At 56.0% G+C, this 12,015-nt stretch overlaps 1 protein-coding gene across 1 annotated transcript; it reads left to right on the top strand.

The window, feature by feature from the left end:
• The first annotated feature begins 1,783 nt into the window (after positions 1-1,783).
• FOXB1 (forkhead box B1) lies at positions 1,784-7,351 on the top strand. Its single transcript, XM_072981907.2, has 2 exons — positions 1,784-2,349; positions 3,874-7,351. Exon 2 carries the CDS (start codon positions 3,946-3,948, stop codon positions 5,017-5,019), a length of 1,074 nt encoding a protein of 357 aa, XP_072838008.2. The 5' UTR covers positions 1,784-2,349; positions 3,874-3,945; the 3' UTR covers positions 5,020-7,351.
• Positions 7,352-12,015: the final 4,664 nt, after the last annotated feature.

Below are 12,015 nucleotides of genomic sequence, written 5' to 3'. Positions count from 1 at the left end.
GAGGTAAAGGAGTACTAGGCCATGCCCAAAATACTTCTCTCTTGCCCATTCACACGTTACGCAGCCACAAATCTACGCTGCCCGCTCAGAGTTCCACTGGGAGCCGATCAGCTCCAGCCCACGGGTGAAGGCACACACGCGTTCCACAGCTGACCACATGCATGCGCTACCTTTTCGAGGCAAGTAGTACTGAAACCGTAACGTGCGAACGCGCGTACTTCCGATCACTCCTGGTGGAGGTTGCTTAATGGCAACCTACTCGCCACACGGACTGCTTGCACGCAAGGCAGGCGTTCAGGGTCCCTACGAAGGTGGGTTTAAAATCTAAGGGCGTCTGCTTAATCTGCTCCTGGATCGCCAGGCACAGGCAAAAATCCCGATATGCGGAAGGCTTGAAATTACTCCTCGGATGGTCATACAACTGTCTGTTTTTAAGCGCAGGAACAAATGGGGGGTGACAGGGAAGGAAGCTAAACCGATTCAGAAGACTCGTTTCACGGGCTTTAGAAGACCGTTCCTTCATAGGTGCGTCACCTCAGGAGGCAGACGGTCTTCCGACTGCTTTCCGCGAAAGTACTGAGCAGTGGCGTAACTCTTTCCCACGACCATCTGTGCTCTTCACAAGCGTTTTTGTTGGGCCGGAGCGCGGCCGTGCGCCGGCAACTTTATCTGGAACATTGTAATTTTTTAAAAAATGAGCTGTCCTTTTTCTTTTTCCTCTCCACCATGCCCCCGTAGAGAGAGAGGAAAAAAAAGCGAGAGGGAAAGAAGAAAAATAACCCAGGAAGGCAGCAGGCGAGACAAGGGGGCTGTATGAATAGGGCGAAAAACAGGATTTTTAAAGAAGAAATCCGAAGTTAAAAAAAAAAATCAGAGAATTTCCCCCTGGTCCAGGTGCTCAGTTATAAGATCAATAAGGAGCAGGATCCTGCCCCTTTTGCGCCTCCTGGATTTCACGGCAATGTCTGGGGCTCCACTCTGCCCCTCCTCTCCTTTCAGGCCACAGATGCGGGGGGGGGCTGCTGTGATGCGGCTGGATTCGCCCCTCCAAAACAAACAAACAAGCAATCAAGGATAAATAAACAACTTGCTTTTCCAGCAAATTGTTGCGGCTGAGGATTCGCGGGTTTCTGTATGGGGGGGGAAAGCAGGGTTTCCCCCCCCCCTCCTTTCGCCCTCAACACAAACACAGAGGGGACAAATCAGGCGCCCTAAACTCCGCCGCGTTTCCCCTTTTTCTTAAAAAGAGTCCTTAGAAACGGCGAGGCAAGAATTTGGCAACCAGAGCGAGGCCGAGAGAGAAGGGGGGGGGGGGAGAGAGACTCTCTAGCTGGGGCCGAGGCGGGGAGTGGGGGGGCGAGGGAGGGAGGGAGGGACGGGGGGGGGAAAGAAGTGGCCCGTAATGGCGGGAGTGGGGCGGGGGGGGGTTGGCGCAGGGCCGGTGCCCCCGTCTTAAATTCCTCAACAATACAAGTCGGAGAACAAACAGAACAGAGCCGGCCAGCAATTTCCACGTCAAACATCTCTTTCCTCCCCCCTTCCCCAAAACCCCGCTCCCCCACTCTCCCGTCCCGTCCCGCCCCCCCCCCAACAGCCTCTCAGTGGCTCCATTTGTAAGTGTGAATTGCAGGCGATGCCCCCCCGCCGGGTCCTGCAAGAGGCGAGCCCGCAGCCCTCCGCATGCACGCCACCCGCCCTCTCCCTCCCTCCCTCCCTCCCACCCACCCCCTCTCCCTCTTTCTGCTTTTCTCACCCCTTTCTCTCCATTCCGGCGGTTGCGCCTTGGCTTCCGCGGGGACTGCTTCCTATTGGCCCAAGGTGTCCGTGTAAATAGGTGTCAATGAAACCAGATTATGCCTCTCCCCTCCAGCCCGCTCCCCCCTCTCCCTCCCCCTCCCCCTCCCCTCTCCTGCCCCCTCCCCTCCTCCCTAGGCGATTGTCATATGATAGCAAAGAAGTGGCCCGTTAATGAACCGCCTCGACAGGGGTCTTTTCTGCGCCAGGCTCCGCACGCAACCCATCAGAAGGGCGGCAGGCAGGACATGGAGGAGGAGGCGGCGGCGGCGGCCCTTTAGCTCGGGCTGCCCAGGCGGGCAGCCGCCGCGCTCAGCCCTTCCTCCCCCCCTCCTTCCCCGCCGGCTCGCCCGGCTCCGCTCCCCGAGCTCCGGGGCTGGCTGGCTGGCGTGGCTCCTGGGGCCCCGGCCCCGGGAACCGAACCCGCGCCCTTCCTCCGGGACTTGCTGGAGGGCGCGCCCTGGCCGCTAAGGGGGCCGTCCAGGCCGGGCAGCGGGCAAGCTCCTCGGGCGGCGTCCGGCCGGATGCGGACCCCGCGCTCGCCCCGACTTTGAGGTGAGTGGCCGCCGGGCAAGCGGGCGGGCGAGCTGGGGGGGGGGGGAGAGGAGGAGGAAGAGACGGAGGCGCGCGGGGGGGGATACCCCCTTGGCTTGGCTTCGCCTCCAGGACCCTGCTGGGGCCGAGGTTTCCCCGGGAAAGGGGGCCACCGCCCGGCAGAAGCGCCCGACCCAGGCGGGCTTTCTCCGCAGCGGAGGCGGAGCGCCCCTTAGACTCCGCGTCGTGCGTGTACGTGGGGACCGCTGTTAGGTGTCAGCAGGAATCTCTGCGTGCCTGCGTGCAGACGGGTGGGTAGCTGGGCGCAGACGCCCGGGAGAGCGAGAGGGCGAGCGAGAAGAATCGTGTGGTTTGCGCCACAGAAGAGAGAGGCAAAGTCTTGTACAATTTAGCAGGTTCGGAAATCTATTCGAGCAGAAACTTTCCTGGATTATAATCCGCTGGGTTTTTTGTTTTCAGAGAGAGCCGGAGGGAGGGACGAAGGGGAAGGAGGGAGGGCGAGAGAAGCGGGGAGAGGGAGGGAGAGGCTGTGGAAGGGAAGAGAACAGACGCTGCTGGCGGCGGGTTGCTCCAGGTAGGAGGAAGTTTGCCCTTCTGGAAAACTATTTGTACGATATAACGGATGGTGTTGTGGCGGGAGGGAGAGATCTTTCCCGGGAGGGGCGGCGGAGAAGGCTTAAGAGCAATCACATCCACTCGAGGTCTGAGAGACTTCCTCGAGAGCAACTGGGTCGGGCAGCGGTCTGGGTACCGCCCGGAAAAAGGCTGAGCAACGCCGTGGTTTTGTGCGACGGCCGCGGGGCGGAATCGGGAGGGGGGGTGGGCGGGAGGGGAAGGAGGGGAGGTCCTCGCTTCGGCTTCCGACCTTTCGGGGTGGTCTGTCAGTGGGTGCAGACCCCCGGGCAACCCAGTGGTGTCCCCCTTTCCTGCCTCCCTGGCCCGTTGCCCTCGGATCCGAACCCTTGACCCACCCTCGGCCCCTTCCTTTAGCGGCCGGAGGTCAAGAGGGCCGGCAGAAACCAACCCAAGCCGCCCCCTTCCGTCTCCCTGCAAATCCTTTCCCCAAACCGAAAGAAAAATGGGGCCGGAGGTTGGAGGAAAAGTCGGCGCTGCCCTTATTTTCGGGCCCAGCCGGTCTCGACCCCCCTCCGCGCAGAAAAATCTCTTCCCCCCCCATGCACTTAAAAGAAAAAGAAAAATCCCCCAAGGGATTTCTTGAGACTTGGAGGGGGGCTGTCGGATCCCAACCCTCGATCCGCCCGGCCCAGTTTTGCCCTCCTAGACTGGCGGCCGCGGTTCTTTCGGGTTTCCTTTCGGGTTTCCGGAATTCTTTCGGGATTCTCTCCCGGCCCGGCTGGGGCGCCCGCGCCGGGCGATCTTCCTTTCCCAGAGGCAGTGGTTTTTCCTCCCGGGAGGAACCGGGTCGGATCCTGCTCCGCCTCCGAGCGCCGATTGAGGAGCTTCCTTTCTCCTGACCGCCGCTTTTTCGCCTTCTCTCTCTCTCTCTCTCTCTCCCTCCTCCAGCGCCGCCGGTCGCTTCAGGTCGTCCTCCTCGTCCTCCTGCTGCTGCTGGTGCGCTTCCTCCCGGCCGCCGGCATGCCTCGCCCGGGCCGCAACACCTACAGCGACCAGAAGCCGCCCTACTCGTACATCTCGCTGACGGCCATGGCCATCCAGAGCTCGCCGGAGAAGATGCTGCCGCTGAGCGAGATCTACAAGTTCATCATGGACCGCTTCCCTTACTACCGGGAGAACACGCAGCGCTGGCAGAACTCGCTGCGCCACAACCTCTCCTTCAACGACTGCTTCATCAAGATCCCGCGGCGCCCCGACCAGCCGGGCAAGGGCAGCTTCTGGGCGCTCCACCCGAGCTGCGGGGACATGTTCGAGAACGGCAGCTTCCTGCGGCGCCGCAAGCGCTTCAAGGTGCTCAAGGCCGACCCGCTGGCCCCCTCCAAGCCCGGCGCCGCCGAGGCCGCCCAGTACCTCCAGCAGCAGGCCAAGCTCCGGCTCAGCGCCCTGGCCGCCGCCGCCGCCGCCGGGGGAGGAGGAGGCGGCGGAGGAGGCGGAGGGGGCTCCCACCTGCCCCAGATGCCCCCCTACAACCTGGGCGCCGTGGCCCAGCCCTCGGGCTTCAAGCACCCCTTCGCCATCGAGAACATCATCGCCCGCGAGTACAAGATGCCCGGCGGGCTGGCCTTCTCCGCCATGCAGCCCGTGCCGGCCGCCTACCCGCTGCCCAACCAGCTGGCCGCCGTGGGCACCGGCTGGCCCCACGTCTACGGCCCGGGGATGCTGGACCCGGCCGCCCCCATCTCCATGGCGGCCGGCGGCGACTACAGCTCGGCCGCCGCCGTGGCCGCCGCCGCCGCCTACGGGGTGCCCCTCAAGCCCCTCTGCCACGGCGGCGGGGGCGTCGGCGGCGGGGGCGTCGGCGGCGGGGGGCAGACTCTGCCGGCCATCCCGGTGCCCATCAAGCCGACGCCGGGGGCCGCTGTCCCGGGCCTGCCGTCCCTGCCGGCCCCGATCCCCACGCTGCTCTCGAACTCGCCGCCCTCGCTCAGCCCCACCTCCTCGCAGACCGCCACCAGCCAAAGCAGCCCGGCCACCCCGAGCGAGACGCTGACCAGCCCGGCCTCCGCTCTCCACTCGGTGGTCGCCGTCCACTGACCTCCACTGCCCGCCTGCCCGCCTGCCCGCCTGCCCGCCCCGGGGCCGGGACTGCTTCGGAGCACAGCAGCCGGGGCGAGGTGCCCGCGTGGGATGTGCGGGACTGGACCCGAGGCGGGGGGGGGGAATGGGGAGCGAGGAGAGGGGCACCCCCCAATCCGGGGGACCCCCTCCCTCCCTCCCTCTCTCCAAAGGTCCTTCGGTGTCGCAACACCCCCCCCCTCGCCGCCGCCGCCGCCGCCTGGCCAGATCTTGCCGGACATGCCCGCGGGTGCGAACGGTCTTGGCTTTGTGAAACAGTGCGGGCGCGTGGGTGGGGGGGGTGGATGGGGGTCCGGGTCTCCCCTAAACCCCACGCCCTCCACCTCCACTCCCCACCCTCCTCCGATGTTCCCCAGCAGCTTCCAAGTTTCCAGAACTTTAAGCATCTTCGCGCCCTCCGCAGGCGCCCGCGTGGAAAAGGGAGGAAGCTTTCTGCCGCTCCTTGCAGGAGAGAAAAGGCAGGGGAGAGTCTCCCTCCGGTTGGGCCCCGTCCTTGTCCAGTTTTGTCTGCACAAATCCTTTCTCTCCTCCTCTATTCCACGCCTGCCAGGATTTTCCCTCTTCAGAAAAAAAAGGAGGGGGGAATCAGATTAAAAGCCACCGTTATGTTCAAGCGGCTGCAGAGAAGTCTCGCTTTTCCCCCTGGTTTGAGTTTCCAGAGACGCTGGGCTGTTCTTTCTTTTTTAAAGAGACCTCCCTCCCAAACGCCGCATTCAAAGGGCGTTGGGTCGTTTCTTTGTTTATTTATAGGATGGGAGGAAGTCCCTCTGGCCCTCCAAAAAGCGACCCCTCGCAAAAAAAGAGAAAAAGGGTTCCTACTTCCCGCGCCGGGCTTGGTCCCTTTTTTAAAAAATCCGAAAGAAACCTCTTAACTGCATAATTCGAGTTTAGGGAAACGTGGGAAGGGCGGAAGCAGAGAAGGAAAGGGCATGAGACTTTTTAAAAAAAAAATACGGAAAATTAAGACGGTGTTTTTTTAAAAAAAAAAACCGATTCATTCTAAAAAAGGTTTTACGGGGCAATGCTGTACAGGTGGGCTCCGAGGCCAGTGCCCAGGAAGGCTTACTCCCAGGTAAGTGTGCCTGGGTTTCCATCCTCAAGTGTGAGGCCACCACAACCTAAACCAGGGATGCTTACCCTAGAGTAACCAGATGAGAATTAATCGGTGGGATTTACTTCCCGGTAAAGGTGCCGTGAATAAGGTTGCTGTCCCTGTTGCGTTTAAGCCAGTCCACAGTGTCTCTGCAGTCCTGAGGGTGCTTTCCCGGGAGCAAGGCTAGACTGAATGTGGTGAAATCTCCGGCCAAAACATGCCTAGGACGGCGCCGCTGTCCCTAAATACTTGTCCTGGGTCAGATTCCCTCCTGTTTACAAAGCCGTCTACATGTTACACCGGAGTGCAGGATTTTCTCCGCCTAGCCCTCATGTTTTCCTGACTCTTCCCTTCTGAATGTTTAATTTCTAAGCGGGAGATACTTCTAAGAACGTTTTGAAAACATGCAATGTGTTTTTAACGAGAGAAAACCTGGCTCGGTGGCTCAAGCATCCGAGATGCTTTATTTTAACATTTTTGAAAGAGGATGATGGACCTAAAGGTTGTTTTTTTGTTTTTGTTTTAAGTTCTCCTCCATCTTTGCTGTTAAATCTTTGGAAACCAGCTGAGGGAGCAGGGGGGTGGCGGGATGTCGACGGGGGGGGGGCCCTCCCGGGGAAACTGTACATGTTTGTGAATAGGAATGGCCACCGACAGTGTAAAATGCACTTTTTGTTCGCTGTATTCCCCCCCCCTTCCTAATTGTAGGTAGTTTGCTGGAAATCCGCCTGTGCGTGAACCGCTTAAGTTAAAGGAAAAAGACAAAAACAGAACTAAACACGGACGTCGAAGCGTTTCAACCGAAGCTGTTACGAAAATTCAGGGCCCGATCCAGCCGGAAATTTGGTGGGAAGGAAAGAGTGGCGCTCCCGAGGGCTTGGTGGGTAAGAAGGCGAAGCCGCTCTCCGAAGTTTATTTCGGTGGGTCTTGGCAGGGGAAAATTTCCCGCTGGATCAAGTCCTAACTTTTTTTTTCTACTTAAAAAAATATTTCCTGTACAGAACGAGCATGATATTTAAAATGTGGATGTTCTTGTTTCCCTCCCAGCATGCGTGTTTTCCGACGAATGTTTGGGGCTTTTTTTTTTGCTTTTTATCTTTTGGTTACGTTTTGTTTTGCTTTCAAGAGTGCTGTACGTTAAATTATGAAACTAGCCGTCCAAATAATATTTTCTCATTAAAATACGTGAAGCCGGAATGCCACTTTCCCGGTCGTCTCTGTGGAGCAGAAAAGTACGTTAATTTATGCAAAGCTGATTTGCATTATTTCAATATGGAGAGGACCTAAATAAACAAGGCGGGGGGGGGGGAGAGAAGGGAAAGGCTGTCTCTGGGGAGAAAAATAAAACAGCCTTAAGAATGATTGTGTGTGGGGGGGGTCCCCTCTTTTTTCTATTTGAATAGACAGCTTCGAATTTCTTTCTACTGAAATGAGTGGGTTTCGTGCAGGTCGAACGGAACCATATGGAAAACTCTTAACCACGCGATTTCCTAACCATTTATAAGAGTTTCCTGGTTCAGATGCCTTCTCGAGGCATTATTGCTAAAGCATAGTCATGTAGAGAACAGGTCAGTAGTGAATGGCACGCATTAAGGTGCACGTGTGAAGTTCCAGATTCTCCTTCACGCCTTCTACCACGCGGAGGCTTTAACAGTGTTTTTTCCACCACAGAGGTTCGCTAGCCTTCGTCATTATGGCTGGGATCCTGTACCGGCAGACCAAGAAGTAAACCCACTGGGAACCTGAATATCCAGATTTGTATTAACGGCATGCTTTTTTCGTTTAAAATCAGAGGTATTGAATAGTGCGCAGGTGCTATTTGACTAATTTCAACGGGAGTTAACCATGAATGGATTTCTTGGCTTTTTGCTGGATTGCGTCCCATTCGGTGGCAATCCTGTCTCAATAAGATCCACTGGACTGTTATCCATGGGAGACGACCAGGATTGCAGGCGCTGGACCCAATCCTAACCCCATCCCACCCACCCCCCAAAAAAGAGTCGCTGGAAGTCTGCTTGAGCGAGGGGAGTCGCCCTTTCCACCAGCCACTTCCACTCTAGAGCGCGCGCGTTTGTTGCGGGAGGCGGGCGCCTTTGTGCACGCGCGCACAAACCACGAAGCTGAAACTCAGGAGGCGCTCAAATCTGTCCGGTTGTAAAAAGAGCCTTGCCAGAGAAGGTAACCCTGGTGAAGACTGAAAAACCGCAGGCCTCCAAGCGCTCAGCCACCTGCCTGGCTTCCTCAACCAGCCTCTTTGGTTTGCTTAAAAACAACACCAAAACACACTGAGAGAGAGAGAGAGAAATTCAGAGACGATTCCCAGAGACAGACTTGCTCTCGAGATGTGGAGTTGATCCCGGGAGAGATCCCTGGGATTCTACCTCGCAGCCAACTCTCCGGAGATATTTCCCCCCCCCCCCCGCTTTGTGTTGGGATTCCAGATGGACATCAAGCAGAGCTTGCTTTCCAAGGAGTAAGTCAGGGCGAGGTTCCTCCCCCCCCAAGATCGGACCCGAGGCCTCCAGCAAATCCGGCCAACAGAATCCAATACGAAGTTCTCTTGCGCACGCTATGGGGGGGGGGGGAAGAAACAATCCAAAAACCCACACGCGGCACTGCCTCATTTTTGCGCAGTTTTTCAGACCTGCCGCGAACTCGTCAGGCAGCTGGACACGATTTGCGCAAAAGAAGCTCCGGCTCTTTTGATTATTATTATATTTTAAAAGTCTTCCCTGTTTCCTACTTTGTTTCTCCCCTCTCCCTCTCCCCTGGTCTCCCCTGGTTTAATTCCAGCGCAGGAGTTCCAGATGCAAGCCAGTCCACCCACCCACCCACCCACACACACACACCCCACGCAACACGACCTTTCCCATCCCAACCAAGTGGAAAACGGAGTCCAGGGAACACAAAAGGAGCAGAAATTCGCCAGCGCAATTTCCTGATGCAAGTTTGCTTCCCTTTCTAGAAAGGCCGGACTCTCCCGTCCCTTTTTAATTTCGCTTTTAAGTCAGGTAGGTTTAGAAGGCCCTGTCTTTTGCGCAAAAAAGAAAAAGGGGGGTGGGAAGGGGGGAAAAGGAAAAAGGAGGATGTAGTTTAGTAAAGTCTTTCTTTCTTTCTTTCTTTCTTTCTTTCTTTCTTTCTTTCTTTCTTTCTTTCTTTCTTTCTTTCTTTCTTTCTTTCTTTCTTTCTTTCTTTCTTTCTTTCTTTCTTTCTTTCTTTCTTGTTGAGTCTAAAATCCCAGAATATATCCACGGAATAATACATATTAAGGAAATGAACGCCCAGCCCCGCCGGAGGAGATGGCGGGTTTGTGGGGGGTGGGAAGTGGGGAGAGAGAGATGGGAAAAGAAGGCCGCTCCGTGAAGCCTGGAAGGGGCTATATTTGTTTCTTTTAAACTAACAACAAATTATCTAATTAATATGTTTCAATTACAGCCTATAAAAGGGAGGCTTTGGACCTCCTGCCGAGGGCTCACAATCGCCCTCCGAGTCCCACTCGAGGACCCGACAATAACTTCACAGCTGTTTCTTTCTTTCCTCCCACTTTCCGAGTCTTCTGAGAAAAAAAAGGAGGGGTGGGGGGGACGAAAGAGGGGAAAGACGGCGGCGGCGGCGGCGGCGGGGGGGGGGGTTGAGAGAAACCCTCTCATTTTCTCTGTCTGCCTATAACTTCAAACTACCGCTCCACAAGTTCTAAACAAGGTCGCTGGGCCGGATTTCAGCTGAAGGGAACTTTATTTTTTTTTTACGGGGGGGGGGAGGAGGAAGGAAAGAGTAGAAAAAAAATAAAGAATGAAAAAAAGGGCAAGAAGAAGAGAGAAAAACAACCGGCAAACAAGACACAACCCCTCTCCCTCCCTCCCTCCTCCCCCCCCCCCGCAGGCCCGCCGCCCACTTTTCTCTCCTCACCCGGGGCTTGGTTTGCAAAGGCGGGGATGGGGTGGGGGGGATGGGGGGGTGGGGACGCGGGTGTGGAAATAAGCGTGAAAGGAGGTCCTTTGAAAAGCATTAAACAAATATATCAGAATTCTGTCACATTGTGCAATTGACTAGATCAAACCCCGGGTCTCAGGGCACTTCATTGACTTGAAAAGAAAAAGGCAGAGAATGGGAAAGCCAGACCGGGCCACCGATGTAGATTTAGGACAAACCCCCCCTCCCTCCCTCCCTCCCGCGCGTTTTTCCCTTTTCTCTCCCCCTTCTCCTGGAGACAAAAAAAAGCCTGTATTTTCACTAACCCGTTTCTGACTGAAGGAGTAGGAAACCACCTCTGCTACTTCCCCGGAATTTCAATGCCTCTCTCTCTCTCTTCCCGCCGCCCCCCCTTCTCGCTTCCCCACCCCCACCCCTCTTTTTCTCCTTTCCTTTTTAGAAGTGGGTGAAGTAGAAAGGGAGGGAGGGAGGGAGGGGAGACCCTCCGCCCCCTCTGTTTGCAAGTTGCGTCAGCATCCTGGTTGGGAAGGGCAAGGCACGTAAAGTGGCCTCTGGTCCGTGTGTGTGTGTGTGTGTGTGTGTGTGTTTGAAGATCCATCCCACTGCCAGAAAGAGTCATTTTGGTTTGAAGAAAAAGAAGAACACAGAAAACAAGGGGGAAATAAAACGGGCCGTGGGAAGTCTCGGAAGCGTTTCGGGACACCTCCGAAAGGCTGCAACATTTTGGGAAACGTTGGGAACAGCGGCTTGAGTAGACCTGTTGATTCAATGGACCTTACAGAGGTGCCGACTCACCAAATCAATCCCCATTGATTCAACAAACCTCCTCTGGTCTGACCTGTTTATTTATTTTAGATATTTTTTTTTACCCCGTCTTTCTCCTTAAAACGGACGCAAGGCGGTTGACGTCATGAAAAGACGATCTTTAATAGATACCGGATTTCGGCCAATGGGACGTAACTTCTGAGTTAAGCTGCGCAGGACTGCGTTGTATCCCGGTGTAGGCTACAGTTTTACAATCCAGTCAGCCCCCGGGCTGAATTCGTGGAGAATTACTTCCGAGTAGACTTGCATAGAGTTGCATGTTTTAAAGGACACAGCCCTGTTGGCCTGTCGCCGCAAAACGAGCGAAGAGTCCCGTGGCACCTTAAAGCCTAACAAGGCTCGTTGGGCAGCGCCAGCTTCCGGAAACCACAGCACGCTTCTTCAGGGGCACCTGAAGAACCAAGTGCGCTGCAATCCACGGAAGCCGGCGCCATATATATCTCCTCAGTCTCAGTCTTAAATGTGCCGTGAAAGGACTTTCCACCCATTCTTTAAATTTGAGCAACAGCCCCTCTGTCAGAGATTGTCCTGTTATCTCCCCGCAATTGTTAAAAAGTGAGGAAGACCAAAGATATTAACAAGGTCGTGCAACCTCAGCAGAGGCGACGGGGCTCAACTCCGAGTAATCTCGGGCCAAGGGGCTGAACTGGGAAGAGGGGATTTAGGGTCTACGTGCAGCCTTCGCCCCCCGAAATCCTCTGCACCTCGCTTTCAGAGTATTCCCGCTCCTTCTAGTAGGTCTACTCTGGAAACAACTGACGGGATGCTGCTGCGGAGTTTGGTTCCCGAGCAGAGGGCCTTGGATCGCATGTCTGCGGAGGAAACCTTAGCATGCCCAGAGGCACTGCATCGTACATCTAGATGTGTTAGGGCTGCATAAAAGGTATATATAGTAGATGGTTTCTGTTTTGGAGCCCTGGCGGAAAAGGCTGGCCGCGTCCATTCGGGCGCCCTAGCACGGCTTCTCCAACAACCACAGAAAGTGGAGAGGGAGGGTCGAGGGAGTTTGTCGCGTTATTCGTTACAAACGGCTTCGGATGCAGAAAAAAAAGAAGGGAAGAAAAGAGACCGAATCCTGGTTTAGACAAAGCGCAACCTTTAAC

Source organism: Pogona vitticeps, chromosome 12 (genome assembly GCF_051106095.1).
Source record: "Pogona vitticeps strain Pit_001003342236 chromosome 12, PviZW2.1, whole genome shotgun sequence".
In the NCBI taxonomy this organism is placed as follows: Eukaryota; Metazoa; Chordata; class Lepidosauria; order Squamata; family Agamidae; genus Pogona; species Pogona vitticeps.
The sequence above is the reverse complement of the archived record's forward strand: the minus strand, read 5'-3'. Positions and strand labels throughout refer to the sequence as shown.